Below are 15860 nucleotides of genomic sequence, written 5' to 3' on the forward strand. Positions count from 1 at the left end.
ATTAGCTGGCATGCACTAAAATTGTGCTGGCTATAACTCTGATGCAGGGGATACATGCTAGTAAAGATTCTAAGCATAGAATCTGTGATGCAAGCTGTGTTCATTCATATGAAAGGAAGGTAGGAAGGAAGAAAAAAAGAAAGAAAAAGAAAAGAAAAGAATACAAGCTAAACTTACTCTGTGAAGTTAACATAATGCAGATGCCTTTGAAAAATGAATGGTGTTTGGAATTGTTCTATGGAATGGACTAGTCTCTCCTGCAAATGAAAACAACAAAAAACAAAACAAAAAAACAAGGCACATTAATTTCATTTGGTAAGTTATTAGAAATTTTAGCTTGAGAAACAAAACAAATTTTTATACACAGTAAATACATAGTGTGTGTGGGGTGGGATGAGTAAATATCAAAGATAATTAAAATAACTGCACAGGTCACATTTTTACCATTTTGAATTTTTGCCTAAAAACCATCCCTCCATGATGAAAGTAATTGCTGTGTTTTTTGTCCAATTTTTTTTCAAAAGTAGCAGGTGACCACTAAAGATTTTTGCATATAAATCATTCTTTTCATCATGACAGAACATCTGTGGTAAAATGAATAATTACACACGGGGGCGGGGGTGTTTCTTTGTGAAAATGAGGGTATGGGACTGTGCGGCCGATTCTGGGTGCATTTTCATCCATTTAGATTAGACGGGGGTGCTTTTTCAACCATTTTGGTTTATTGACGACCATCCAAATTTCTTTAAAAATTGGTATTTTGATGGATCCACTTTTAAATTATCGGCGGCACACCCCTACCTAAACCAAACTTGAGTATCCCCCGGAAGGATGGAGGGAAGGGCATTGTAAACACAGTATGTATGCTTCACGTTGGAGGCATATAAAATGTGTGCAATTAGATAAAATTATAAACCTGAAATTGTCCTTTGTATAAAATTGACACACCTCCCTGCATGGAACGCTGGAACCATTATTTGAAAACGCAAGAATAACTATCAAATTCATCACTGAGTAGCTTAAGCATAGGATAACATGATTAATGACCCATGACCCTGTTTCTTCCTTTCTGGATGGAATCATATCAAATCAGGAAGAGGATAAAATTACCAATGTAATAAAGTGCTGATGATGAATCACTCTTGATGTTTCTGAGCCTCAAAACAGTTTATATGATAATGAATTAATTATCACTGTCTACCAAGTGTGTGTGAAACTCCTGGTGAAACTGTATAGACAACCTCGTTATAACCCGACATGATTGATGACTCTGTAGATGACATTTGACAATAAACGTTTCTTTGAATGCCTTTGTGTCTGTCACTAAATTCTATTTTATATTAATTATACCAAATACCCTTTTTCTTAAATTGCCTTGTTTAGATTCAGGATACATGACTCTTTAGTCAGGAATGATATCCCCTTCCCAATGATCATGGTCATTCAAATTACATTATGTACTGGCCAATACATGTATAGGATTCAAGTTTTGAGCTATTTTCTCAAAATATCAAGAGCTATCGCAAGAAAAGTTGAACCAATATACTGGGCTTGTTTGTACTCATTTTTTTTTGTAATTTTCATACTGAATACAAATATCATCATGATAATGTTCAACTCTGACTTTGTTTAAATTTTAAATAAAATTTGGTACTTGTCATCAGCAGTCCACACCCATGTGGAAAGTGCTTAGGGGCTGTGCAATAATTATGTGCCCTGGGGGAGGGTAAAATTGGGGAGGGGGCAAGAAACTTTTGGCGAGCGAAGGGGGGACAAGCAATTTTTGGCAAGCCGAGGGGGGGCAAGCGATTTTTGGCACACATTCTTGGGGCACCTTTTAAATAAATCGCTCTAAAAAGGCTTAAAAATCGTACAGAAACGCTTAAATATGCAAATTTTCCTGCTCGCAACATGTATATATACATATATATATAAATATAGACCATTTAAAGTTTGCAAATTGGGATCCCAAAAATTTGACATGTGCAGGGGGGCAAAGATTTTTTGGTGAGCCGAGGGAGGGGGGCAGGCGATTTTTGGCGGGCCGAGAGGGAGGGCAAGCGATTTTGGCGAGCCATTTGAAATTTTACCCCGGGGCTCATAATTATTGCACAGCACCTTAGGTAACAATAGCATGTGATGAAACCAGACCATTCTCCTTTAAAAGCAATATATGTACACAATGCAATAAAAATTCACATAAAAATCTTAACAAACATACCTGCCAAGCTGTATCCATCTTCGTACTATTATACACTTCAGAGGAAATCATATGGAAGTTATTGACTATGGCAAGATGGCGTAACAGAAGGATCACAGAACGACTGCCACATTTGCCCACTCTGTTGAACACCACACGGTCCTGCAGTTGCTGCAAGGAAGATGCAATACAGAATGATTAGAATAATGTACCAACTTAAGTTATATACCCCAACACTACTACAAAATACCACAACGTGAAGCGACTGTAAGCACAACCATCTCACAAAATCCGAAAGCGCAATCATTTGTAAACACATAATATATATATTACTAACAAAACTACTGGCCAGACAGCGTATATGTACATGTACACACTCATGGCTTGCAATCCAAGGTCTTGTGCTCCACCCCTGACGGGTCTGTGGTGCAAGACTGGATTGGAGAAAACAACTTTTCTATTCCTCATCTTTCTTCCTTCCCCCCAAAAAATAGAGCATTAGGTCTGTATGCACAAAACAAATTAGACTGGTTCTAACTATGTGTCCTTCTTTAGCAAAGTAGGTGCTCGTGTGGGTGGCAGCGAAGGGTCCCAGGTTCGAATCCCGGGGGTAACAAGTGACTTCTTTCTTCACCTTCTCTCCTTTTTTTTTTTTGAGCGTTTTTGGTACTTTGACCCATGAATTTTGACCTGGGTAGGCCAAGGACGGACGGGAACTCAGGAATTGGTGAGAGCCTTACCGGAGGGGTCACTCGTATACAAAGTGGTATGCATGCTCGTCCCAGCACCTCAAAAATGGACCCTAAATGGCGTAATCCGTGTTGAAAAAGGCTCTGAAAATCTTACCTCTAAAATATGGCGTAATTCCGTGTAAGAAACTAAAATGGACCCCTAAATGGCGTAAACTCTAAAACAAACCCATTGAAGTTGAAAAAAGATACCCTAAACATCGAATCTTTACCTGAAAAGCACCCTTTTTTCTGAAAATGTTGACGCTGCCAAAAGGCCAAAATCGACCCTTTTTCGACGTTTTTGGGGACGAGCATGCGTACCACTTTGGTATGCGAGTGACCCCCCCCCCCCGGGAGCCTTAGTTCCATACAGACCCTCACACATCATACCACATACACACACACACACCAATCATGTATCACAATATCCCCAAAAGCAAGGGGTACAAAACAAAGAAAGAAACACATAAAATAACAAAATATGACTTACTGCAGGACTATCTTCTTCTGATTTCAGTGGCAGTGATTTGTAAGAATCAGGATCTCTGTCATCCCATTTATAATAATTCACACCTTTCCTTATTAATTTTTCTAAAGATGTATCAACATGAGCTTCAGGTGCAGCTGGTGATATTATCCTTACAACATTGTTACCAGTATCAATGTTCACCTGTTCTGTAACATTATTAACTGGTATGTTTTGTTTCTGCACCCATGGCCATTTATTGGTTTCTGAAAACCCACTCTCTGAGGCAGAAGTGTCATCATCTATTTCATTATTTTCCCCATTTTCATCTTCAATCTCAAGAATTCTGTCCCTCTCTGTCTCTTCCTCGTCTCCTGGTGGAGCAGGTTTGTGTGATCCATTATTGACCAGTTTATTGTCTGTGTCTCTGTTTTCGTCGTCATCATTGACTTCATCGAATACGGAATCTGAAGAGTAGTCGGAAGATGAATCTTCTGATGTAACTTTCACCTCTGAAAAATATAAATCAACTAATTATTGTTATTATAATATTTTAAACCTTTTGCTTTAGATAACACTTTCAACAGAATGAGTTTTCAAGTTTCAAAATTGTATAGACCTGCCTCCTGAAAAGATATGCTTTCAGGAGATGATCATGAATGTTTTGAATGTTCTGTTTTCGACCAGGGGGGCCACTCATGGCACTCACGTATAGTGTATGCATGTGTGACCAAATTTTCTTTAAACACCCCTAAACGAGTTATTCTATACCAGCAAATTTAGGCCCTTAATAAGGTAATTTAATATAAAATTAATCCCCTAATGAGATTTTTGGCTAGTAAAAATGAAAAAAAATGTACCCTTTTTGGACTCGTAATTTACCAAAATTACCCTAAATGCCTCACTTGCGTAACTTGCCTTGCCTAAAAACACCCCCTTTTCCTTTTTTTGTTGGTCACACATGCAGACAATTTATGTGAGTGCCCCCGGGTGTTTTTGATGTGCAGGCCAAATCCTGCCCAACCAGCACTGATAATTGGCCCCTGACCAACTCGAAATATGTGACAACGAAAAAACTGGAACGTATTGGCCCTCAAGCATGCACTATGTACATGTATGCTTATCAAGTTATCATGTGCTTGGCCCCTATGTGGCCCTCAAAGAAATAAAGTTGAGAACCCCAACAGGCAAGTGTAATAGTCTAGCCACAGTATGTGGAATCGCGAGCATGTTGAACACTAGCACACGATAGCTCTTGCCAGATGGTAGTTTGAATGCATGCACATGCAGTACAATATAAAATTCTGTGAAATGGGTAGAAATTATGATATTACAAAAATATAAGCTTAATATTCCCAAAGATCTAAAATGGCTGAGAGAGTGTTCAAGTACATGTATGTATTTAGTTCAACCATGGCTATTAAATACTCAACTAGCTACAGATCAAGTCACAAATCCTAATGTCAAAACATTTGTCATCTTGACATCTTCATTATCACATATAAAATGATTAATTAACACCTGCCCCATACATTGTTTCCAATTACTAGTCACAATGTCACCACAGATATTCCAATATCTGTGATGTCACAAAGATTATTTGAAAGATATGTATGTAAGTATCTTAATTAATAATGTCCCCTTCTTGGTTCATTAGATTATTCATTGTGTACCTGAATATCCAAAGGCTTCCATTTGAAATGTGTCGCACACTACCAAAAAGATTTTGGAATTTCAACAAAATTTAACAGTTCTTCCAGATGTAATATTAATTTCATCCAAAACAGTGAATAAAAATTAAAACATACAGCAGATTTTGGAATTCTATTTCAAAACAACTTTTTCTACTTTCAGACCAAATTATGTTTAATTTAAATTGATTTATCCAGTTAAAACAATAAAGAAAGAAATTCCAGCTGGATTGAATATATATTAGGTGGAATTGAGATGGAGAATTGAGATGGAAGAGAAATCTCCACAGGGGGGATGTAGTTGCGCACACCGGGTGCGCCCCCCTCTAAATCCGCCCCTGTTTAATATTTAGTGGGGATTTTTAAAAATGAAGGTTTAAAAAAAAGGATAATCAACCGACCGACCAAACTTTTTCATTTTTACCACTTGAGGACATAACAATTTCTTTTGGCCTTACGCCTTACATGTGTGTTGTATAAATCCATGTTTTCTACGGCAGGTTCATTTTGCATACCTGCATACTGCATATTTCTAGAGTTTCTTAGTGGCGAGTTGTAAGCATCAAATATTGCAAGATTGGGCATATGTTGTAAACAAAATATAAACACATATGATATAAATACTTTTGTTTGACCCTGGCCAGACATCTCAAAATTTGCGAGAGATGCTATAAATTAGATTGGATGACTGTGCAATGCTGGAGCTTTGTGTTATGAGTGTGAATCAATTTTCTAGGTGTCTGCATCTCATTCTCAATTTGGAAAAACATTCAGTCTTAAATGATTCAGTCAGCATTACCTTAACATGAACTATTTCTTGGCAAATATTCTCCAAAACAAAATATACACATTATTTATGTCAATTATGAGTGAAGATTTGTAACATCATATCCCATAATGCATATCTTTGGATGGTCTATGCTTATACCCGGCCCCGGTACTACAGTAAGGTGGAATGTCCCACTGAATGATGGGACATAATATGAAATCCAGATTTGTGAGCTATGACTTGACACCATACAGCAGGGTTTTCTTTAACGCACAAAACACGCGTATTTACGCGTTCAGGCACTTTGCTGACTCCTTCAAATCCAAAGTCCCAAAGTCCAACGCGTACAAAATCTTGAAAAGCGTCACGCGTTCAGATATTGCAAGATTTGAATAGAGAAACACCGATATTGTGCATTTATTCTCGGCTTTTGGCATTTAGGACCTACTCCCGATATGTAGGGCCCATCACATTTTGTCAGCATTAATCCATGCATGTTTTAGTGATTGCGAGTCTCTAAAATGTGTCAGTTTGAAATCTTGCAAATTGGGTTCGGGTCCTTTTTTCTGTTTAAATGGTGCACCAAATGTCTTCAATTGGACTTAAATTTTGCAAAATTTTCCCTCTCAGGGGTGAACATCCACCTCATACACCCCCATGCGTAGTGGATAAACAAGTGACCATTTTCGCTTCTGCTTTCGACATTTGTCAATTTAGGCCCTATTTTTAACACAATTTATAAGCCTAATATGGAAAAGCGTGACAAAGAAAGGCTTCATGGACCGTCATTTCACAATTTTCGGTTTTTCAACTTAAATTTTACACAGTAATAGTGCCAAAATGGTCCACAAAATCGCTTCAATTAGGTCTTCATTTTGCCAGTTCTGAGGGGGAACATCACCCTGCGTAGTTGATAAACAAATGGCCACTTTCACTTCTGCTTTCGACATTTGCCAATAATGTTTAACACAATTTATATAGGCCTACTATAATAGGGAAAACTTGCCGTCCGAAGGCTCCATCATGTCCATGGACTGCTCATTGCACAAATGTTCGGCTTTTTAAACTAAAATTCTACACATTAATAGTGCCAAAATGATCCACCAAATTGCTTCAATTAGGTCTTCATTTTGCAATAGTTTCTTACTTCTCAGGGACATTTTTAAATAGTATTATTTTCTTTTAAAATTGCCCCCACCCTTCTGACTGCTCTAGATCCGCCACTGCTCCAAACAGTGACGTAGATTTCTTTTTGACTTGGGGGGGGGGGTGAAAAAAATGTCTTGAAGTATAGTGAATCCAGCACCTTTTGGTGAAAGAATAAGTTTATGGTACAAAAAATTTTGCCATTGTTGAAATATGGTGCAAAATTGGAATACATTCGCGCGAAGAGCGTAAAAATGTGCACTTTTGGGGCTAAAATGACCAAATATGAGGTTAATTTGGTCAGAAACCCACATACAGGCGTCAACATTGGGGGATAATTGTATGGACCATCCCCTGGCAAAATATTTGGGAGATTGCCCCGATCTCGCCTATGGCTCCAAAAACAAACATATTGTTAAAAATGTCTTCAAAAATAATATTATAAAAATACCCCTTGGGCAATGTTTTTGACTCCTTCAGAGGAAAAATTCACAATTGAAAGGGTCAAAACAATTTGAAAATACCCCTTCAGCAAAATGCTTAAAGAAAACCCTGCCATACAGACATCTAAATATGCCAATATTGGAAATAGTTTGTGTTCAAAATATATAACCTGAACCCTAACATTTGTTGAAGCAGTATTGGGGGAGGAGTATAATTTAAACTTAGTATCATAGGCCTATTAACAGGGGGACATGGGGATGAGGTATGGCCCGGGATGTATGGTAATTTTATACATGGATGAGTGTAGGGGAGAGCGGGGAGTGTTCGCCCTATTTTTTTCTGACCAGCCTAGCGATGTCAATTTTAAGGTTAGGGACGACCTGATTAGCCCATGTGAAAGCCATATGTCTCTAAGCTATATACGGCCACAATACCAGAACTATAGGCCTTACAATAGCAACAGGATAGAGCAAACAAAAAAGTTTTGCAAAGTGGCGAACTTGCCCCATATTGGGGCAGGTTCGCCCATATGGTGGGGTAAGTTCACCCTAATCACAAAAAAGTTTAAACATTGCATAACAATAACATATTAAATATACAGGGCATTCATTTTCTTCTGGGGAGTCACTAAATTTGTTTGCAGGGGTCGGGTCAGGGTAAAATGTAGAAACCCCTTAATTTTGTACGTCTGTGTAGAATTAGATGCCTGGACCCCTTTATTTGCCAATTTGGACCCCTGGATTCAGCAGGTCACCGCTAACCCTGGTCCAAAGTGAGCTTAATCGTATCATGTTTACAACTTCGGGGAGATTATGGATTAGGACATAAACGGTGGTATGAGTAATACTGATACCACATAACTTTAAAAAACATGCTTTTCAGTAGTTTTACCTTGTTTAATGGAATAATTATCAATATTTTGCATAATACGCTGATGGGGCTAGGTCCGCCCTCCAGTTTGGGGTAAGTCCGCCCGGGGAAGATATAGGGCAAACATGCCCCATCCTCAAAAGGGCGAATGTGCCCCTAGTGCATATTTTTATATTTTCTTCAGGGTATGCAAAATACAAATCGAATAAGGAGTTTATAACTGCATTAAATCTTTGACAAATCCCATATGTTCCCAATACAGATATCCATTAAAACCATCTGTATTTATGTATCAATGATAATACAACATTATGAATGCAAGAAAAAATTACGCTTTGGTGTAATTATTTTGTTTTGGCTGCAGTTCGATGAACACATCCCTATATGTCGCGTAGTTAATATGAGAAGTTTATAATGACCTATGTTACCTAATTTTGCCATCACCAAATTCCCTGATAGCCGTATATAGTGCTGAGAAACAAGAGGTGGGCGAACCTGCCCCTAGGGCGAACACTCCCCGCTCTCCCCTACATGAACTAGGGTTTTCTTTTAATGTAAAATTTGCAATGTTAGTACCGGTAGTTTCAATCTTGTCCTCTATTAGGAAGGTTCCTTTTATTTTCTCTTCTCAAACATGTGATATTTTTTAATGAGGGATAAACCCCTTAGAAAAGACTTGAAAGTGATTCTTGTTACTTTAATATTAATAAACTTATTTAGGTCTATGTATGAAGTTTTCCCAAAGCATTCCAAAATATTTGAAAAATCTAGCTAAACTAAAAACAATCTGACAAATCTCAGAAATTGAGGAGGGAGGGTACGAGAACCAAAACATTGATTTTTTTCGGCCCAAAATGGTGCCATACAATTCATAAAAGTAAACTTGATAAAAGGGAAGGCTCCCTCTTTTTGTTATTCAATTCCAAAGGGGCTCATCAGTAAAGTTACTTCCTGTTTTATCGTTGAGAACAAATGATACAATACATTGCTTGTTTGCAATGATACATTTTAAATTAATACAAAAACGAAATGGTAGATAAACCATACACATGTGGTTTAGCGGAAAGTGTTTGTAAGTTTGATTAATGATCATATGTGACGTGTCATGTCAAAAGGAGACACTTTTGGGCAGGTTATCAATTTGGAGATTTTTACGTATCTTTAATATAGAGATATTTTGCTCCACAATGCCGTTTTCCCAATGTAATCGGACATTCCTAAGCGAAGATATTGAGTTTGTAAGTTATGGTATTATAAAATTGGAAATTGAGATATCGGCCTTTAAAAATATTATTGACAATGTTGAGAGTAGGAATTGCCTTGAAAAATGTCTCCAAAAATACAAGATGCTAGTTATATTCGGGTCTGAAACTATCAGACAATATTTTTAACATTAATAACATCACAAATTCACAACAAACCCAAATTGTGAAAAAATCACCCGCGGGCAGAAGTTTGGCTATTTCTCCATTTACGATCCTGCCCAAAAGTGTCTCCTTTTGACATGACACGTCACATATAGCCTTGGGGAGGTACAGTAAAACTATTATTAAGGTGACAGTGCATCTACTACATATCTTGGGTTCTTTTTTCTCCAATTTATATTTAAGTTAAACCATAACACTCATTAACCTATCAAAATGAAAAATATCAAGAAATTAAATGGAAGTGCATATACACACCCCCCGCCCCCGCTCTCCATACACGCCACCACCACAAAGTTCGCACCAACATCACCAAAACATGCTCTCCTATGTAGCTTTAATATACTCGCCACTGAGAAACTCTAAAAATATGCAGTATGCAGGTATGCAAAACGAACCTGCCGTGTTTTCTAGCTGAAATTAAAAAAACCTCAGAACCCCTTGCTTGAAGGAAGGACTCTGGAGCCATCACAGGTCATTGCTTGTACTTGGGATCATCAGACTGTATAATATTTATGTTGGGATACTGCAGGAGGAAATTTTTGTGAGGTTTTTATTTTCACGCTTTTTGCGGATCAAAACCTTAAAATCCCACAGAAAACTGTTGTAATTGAATTGCAAATTCATACAAGAATATGAATTTCTGCTTCCAACAAATCAAATCATGAAAAATTTATATTGAGCTATCCTATAGGCCTACACAAAATAATTGTACACAGGGAAGGTATTGCAATTTATGAATAATGTGGATTTGAGAATCACACTGGATAGGGCAACTGACAAGTGCATGTGTGCCCCAAGGGTGTAATCAGTTCAAATGAGGATGACCATATGGGGATGTGCACATGGGTAGTACATTGCATTTTCAGTCTTTTTTTTTTTTATATCAATGACCCCTTTGTCTAGGCCAATTTTGGTATAAATAGCCCAATTGTGGTGCACTTTAAGCAACATTTTTGAAATTTCCCGAACTTTTGATGAAAATTCATCAAAATTTGTGTTTGGCCAAAAATTTTGAAATTTGGTATATCGATGGGCCCAAATTTCTTGATAAAATATTATGTTTTGATGAATCCAAGTGTGTAAAAATATTGGAACCAAAACATATAATGATAAAATTGGATACTTTACCGCCCAATATTTATTGGTCTCGCTATGAGTTTTAAAATATTGGACTCGAATACGTCTCGTCCAATATTTTAAAACTCATAGCTCGACCTATAAATATGGGCTCAATCAATCCAATTTTATATCAAAATTGGTTTATTGATAGGGTCCCCTTTCAAATTCTCAGCAGCGCTGAGCACACCCCTATCCAAACCAAACAGGATGTGTGCACTACTGTAACATAAGCATCCCATTTGGTGGTAGTAAGTAAAGAAAAGTTTCTGAAAGTAAGATCTGAATTAAAAGGGCATTTTGTGATCCGCATCATCATCCCCCCACTTTTCTAAAAAAAGTTGAGATTTTATACCCACTGGATACCTCTGGCTACATAATGTTTACATGTACGTATGTATGTACCATTGAATATTTCTTGCAGATTTTCGTTTAGCAAAAATATCGCCAAATTTGAATTTCGTTCTGGTTTAACTGGAACGAAATTACAACAGTGGCCTAGATGGAAAAGTGTTTTACACATAATTATGCATAACTCGCAAACGCAAAATCGGAATCAACTGACATTTTGGGTATAGGCTTTTTTCGTAGATATCTACAGAAAAATGTCATAAAAAGAGGATGCTAGGATCACGAAATCCTCCTTTAAGTTTGATGTTTCAATTTGTATAATCTCGAAAATTCATGACGGTGCTTGTTAGGGGATGGGCACTGTTAATTTTAAATAACTAATAATTAGGTCAATTACAGAATAGATAGCCAGCCAGATTCAGGAGTTCCTGAATTACGTCACAGTGGAATTATGTCATTCTAATCAGGAATTAATCACGGTTAATAACCCTTTCCAAATTACAATGTAGCATGACAATTAGATGAATGCAAATTATGAAAATGCCTACAATTTTATAGTGCTCAAAATCAACCGATTATTACCAATCTAAAAATATAAATGTTATGTATAAAATGTGCTACAAAGATCAGGTCTTAGATCTGTAATTTATCTACACAGGCCCCCATTATATTTTTTATACAATGTACATGTATACCGTAGTATGTACACACATTAACCTTAAAACTAACATTAAAGGTAAAACATATGCTGTCCTCAATTAAGGTCAAAATATTGAAAATAACTGTCCTAATTAGAATTTTGAAAAAAATATCCAACAAAATGGACTTTATGTCTTGTATTTGTGTGACATAGTTAAAGTGAAAATACTAATTGCTGTACAAAATTTGATAAAATATTGGGAAAATATCTAAAGACCAAATTTGATACATAGTACTGGTCAACTTTGGTGAGAAAAACAAGTTCTTTAAAAACATAAGATTTTGGCATCAATAATATTTCTATAAAAGAGAGGATGTTGACACAAAGAGCTTATGGGTGGATCTCAGTTTATCACAATGAAAAGTAATTTAAAAATGAATAGTAATAATATAGAATGATCTTTATGAAGTTATTAACCTCTTTCATGAAGTTATTAACCTCCTCAAGGCTTTGATAACAAAAGAAACGCTATTGTCATGTTCCTCCCACATTTCTTGGTAATGGAAATGTGCCAAAAATGAAGAAAGACAATAGATGGCAGTGGACCACAATTGTTCCAACTTGTCCACTTGCTCATCTTGGAAATCAAACATGATGAATATTATTAATATGATTGGCTATGAAAGGGGATGCCCTTACTTTTGAGAATCCTCATTGGTTAAAAATATATTTTGGGGTGACCTATTATTAACATTAGTTCCATATAGTTTTATATCAATCCCAAATTAAGTTAGTCTAATCTACATCTTGACTCAGAGATCACCTAGCCGAGGTGATCGACTAAGAAAGAAAAACGCCATCGAAATGTGAAAAGCTGATCTATATGATCTTAAGAAATAAAAGAGTTATTAAAGGCAAAAAAAAAAAAAAAAAGGTTTGTCTCAAAGCTTACGAGAAATTTAAAAACAAATGCGAAATACGATTTAAAAATTTTATGTCCGACTTTTTCATGGTATTTTGAGAAAAAGTCTGATTTTAAATCGATTTTATTGGAAAAAAAAAAAATAAAAAATTTTGAAATAAAAAATGTCCGCATTTCTTTTTTTGTCAAATTGTGCGATTTTACAAACGCAGCAAGCTTTGAGACGAACCTTTTTTTTTTTGGCCTAACATGCCTTTGTTGCTCAGCAACCAACATTATGCCCAAGTAACAAACAGGCCTATGCAAATCACAGGGACTATCTTAAATGGAATTTGCAGGAGAGCATTATTAAATAGCTCTTCTGGAGCATTCAAGGAGAGCTGTTTAGAGCATTTACAATAGAATGAAAGGAGAGAATGATCAACTATAAAGAAGAGCTGAAATTCACTCTCCTATATCAAATCTCTCGCTCTCCTTAAAAGGCAGTCACTCTCCTTAAAAGGCAGTCCCTGAAATCAAAGGCAGTCATATTTGTGTGAATCAAGCAAGGATGCTTGCAAAAGTCTTCTGCAAGAATCCAAAACAGAGAATAAAAAAGATGTGGAGTAAAAAAGCAATAAAATACATAAGAAAATACGCTTCACAAAACCTCATACGGTAACTTACAATGCGCACATCGCTTATCGAACATCGTCACTGCACATTTCAAGTCTCAGATGTACTACGCAAAGGCTTATGGGGTTCACCATAGGTCAATTACTAAATTGATACATGATAAGTTATACTTGCCTTCCTTTGCTAAAGATTTGACAAGTTCTAATTGAACCTGAAGTAATTTTTTAGACTTTTCTGTCTGGACCATCTCAGATTTTTTCATGTTGCTCTTCAATTCATAAGGTTCCGATATATTTACAACAGGAGTCCTACTGCTATAATGCATCCATGTCAATACAATTGTCGCTGACACCAATAACAATCCACCAAATATAACTTTCTTTGGTTTGGGTGCCATTTTACACTCTGGATCACTTCTAACTTTGAATTACGACGTGTGTTCCAATTAATATTCTGACAAATAAATTGTGGTTTCTTTGGTGCTTATTCCAACAGTATGTCATTCTTGATGTTTGGGAACTCTTTAGTTTCAGACAATTAATAATATTGCCTACATATTGTACACAAACTAGGTTGGCACAAAATCAACAAACAATCCAAGTTCACGATGTCGATGTTAAAGCTTACAACTTATTATTATTAAGTTGCTCGCTAACCTGCGCAGCAATTGAGCCAAGTTGAAAGTTCAAACATCATAGTATACCATTTATTACATTACTAGTTCTGGTTTTCTTCGTCTTTTGTCAACTTTGAGATTGAGTTACTTGTAATTTTACAAATTACTAAATTAACTCATAAATATACAGCCAGGTACTGGTACAAGCTATTTTCCATCAGCGAACATGACAAAGATGAAGAGCTCTTACTTCTGATGAGGTTCCTAAAATGTAGTAAGCTTACATATTAAATGATGTACTGTCTTGAGTGCTACGTGTACAGTCTCTCAGGGACACCGCACTACACCGATTCATGTGTATCACATTCACACATTGTGATCTTTAGTACTAGCGAACTTTAACTTCATTTGTCTGTCTCAGGGGCAGTAAACTCTCCCCTCGTCCGTTACATTCAGCCTTGATCTACTTGGATAACGTCCACATGTTTGAATTGCATAATTGCCGGCTACATGTGCCAAAATCGGGTTAATTTTTAGCAACCTAGCCAACTTCCTTCGCAAAGTTTTCTTCGCTGCATTGATTGATTATTGTTTACAAGTTATCGATGGATGGACGACTTTATCCATCTCTTCAACAGATACGTATAGAAACACTTGACTATACATAAAACGGATGTTCGAGTGAAGTGCATACATGTTGGAAAAGATACAAAATTACTTGTAGTAGAGAGGCCACTTTGTGGGTACATAGGGTCCCGTGCAACAGGTTTGGACAAAGGTGCAGGCCAGCCGGGTTTGTGGACTAAGATATTTTGGTTGGAAAATGTGTTTTTTGTGACTTTTTTCCAATCTTTACCCAAAAATGTCAAATATGAAAGTAGCCATAATTTCAAAAGAAAATTGACTGCAACCTTAATTTGAAAAACTTGGGGCATAGGCCTATGCAGTTATGCCTTATGCACTGTGAACAAAATTACGCAAAAAAACTATTGGGGTTAAACATGCTTTTTTCATGATTTTTATCATCTTTTAACCCAAAATACCCATTTTTACGCTATTTGTTTTGGTTTAAAAACTTATTTATTTGACAAGAACTTGATGTAGGCCTATATCAATGAATTGAGCTAGATGTTTGAATTGAAAAAAATCGGAGTGATAGGCTACCATATACCGGTACATGAAATACATATTATTTGGGATTTTTCACTCCTACATTTAAATACATAGGCCCAGGGCCGGATTTACCATAGGGCCAGATGGGCCCGGGCCCAGGACCCCAAAATTTTGGGGCCCCAAAGTTGCCCTGTGCAGTATCCATCTTCCGTTTTAGCCGAAAAACACCGTGATGTTTTGGGCCAAAATAAGGTACAAAATTGCACAATTTCAAAATAGGGTGTTAGGCCTATAGCAAAATTCAGCTTCCATTTGGGCTAAAATAGTCTAAAATTGACAATTTTTTGCGCGCTTCGCGGGTAGGCCTAAATGTCCTAGTAAAGTTTAAAAAACACGTTGAGTGCACATGCCTTCCTCACGGTGCGTTTGGGGCCTCCAAATTTTGGTCTGGCCCTGCATAGGCCCAATAGCAGGGAGATGATAGATTTAGAGTGGCCATGTAATGATTGTGATTCGTCCAAAACGCTTCTTCTCTGTTCTATTATATATAGAGTACCGAAGTGTGACGTCATAAAATTTTCTTTTTTGCATTTCAACATTTTCATGACCATATTTCAGTAGAACATGATAAAAAACATCCACAGTCCAAATTTGGTGGGAATCAATCGGATCATGAGGGCCCGAGATATGGCCGCATGAATACCTATAATTTAGCCTACCCCCCCATTGAAATCAGTGTAAAT

The 15860-nt window shown here is 36.7% G+C and overlaps 1 protein-coding gene across 1 annotated transcript in view; it reads right to left on the reverse strand.

Moving 5' to 3' along the window:
• LOC140157249 (uronyl 2-sulfotransferase-like) overlaps window positions 1-14581 on the reverse strand; it is a 31163-nt gene extending 16582 nt beyond the window's left edge. The window contains exons 1-4 of the mRNA XM_072180376.1: window positions 13563-14581; window positions 3422-3909; window positions 2222-2371; window positions 178-257 (exon numbers count right to left, since the gene is read on the reverse strand). Of these exons, the coding sequence (XP_072036477.1) occupies window positions 178-257; window positions 2222-2371; window positions 3422-3909; window positions 13563-13785 (941 nt within the window). The 5' untranslated portion in view covers window positions 13786-14581. The remainder of the gene's footprint in view (window positions 1-177; window positions 258-2221; window positions 2372-3421; window positions 3910-13562) is intronic.
• Between the last annotated feature and the right edge of the window lie 1279 nt (window positions 14582-15860).

Source organism: Amphiura filiformis, chromosome 7 (genome assembly GCF_039555335.1).
Source record: "Amphiura filiformis chromosome 7, Afil_fr2py, whole genome shotgun sequence".
NCBI classification, from domain to species: Eukaryota; Metazoa; Echinodermata; class Ophiuroidea; order Amphilepidida; family Amphiuridae; genus Amphiura; species Amphiura filiformis.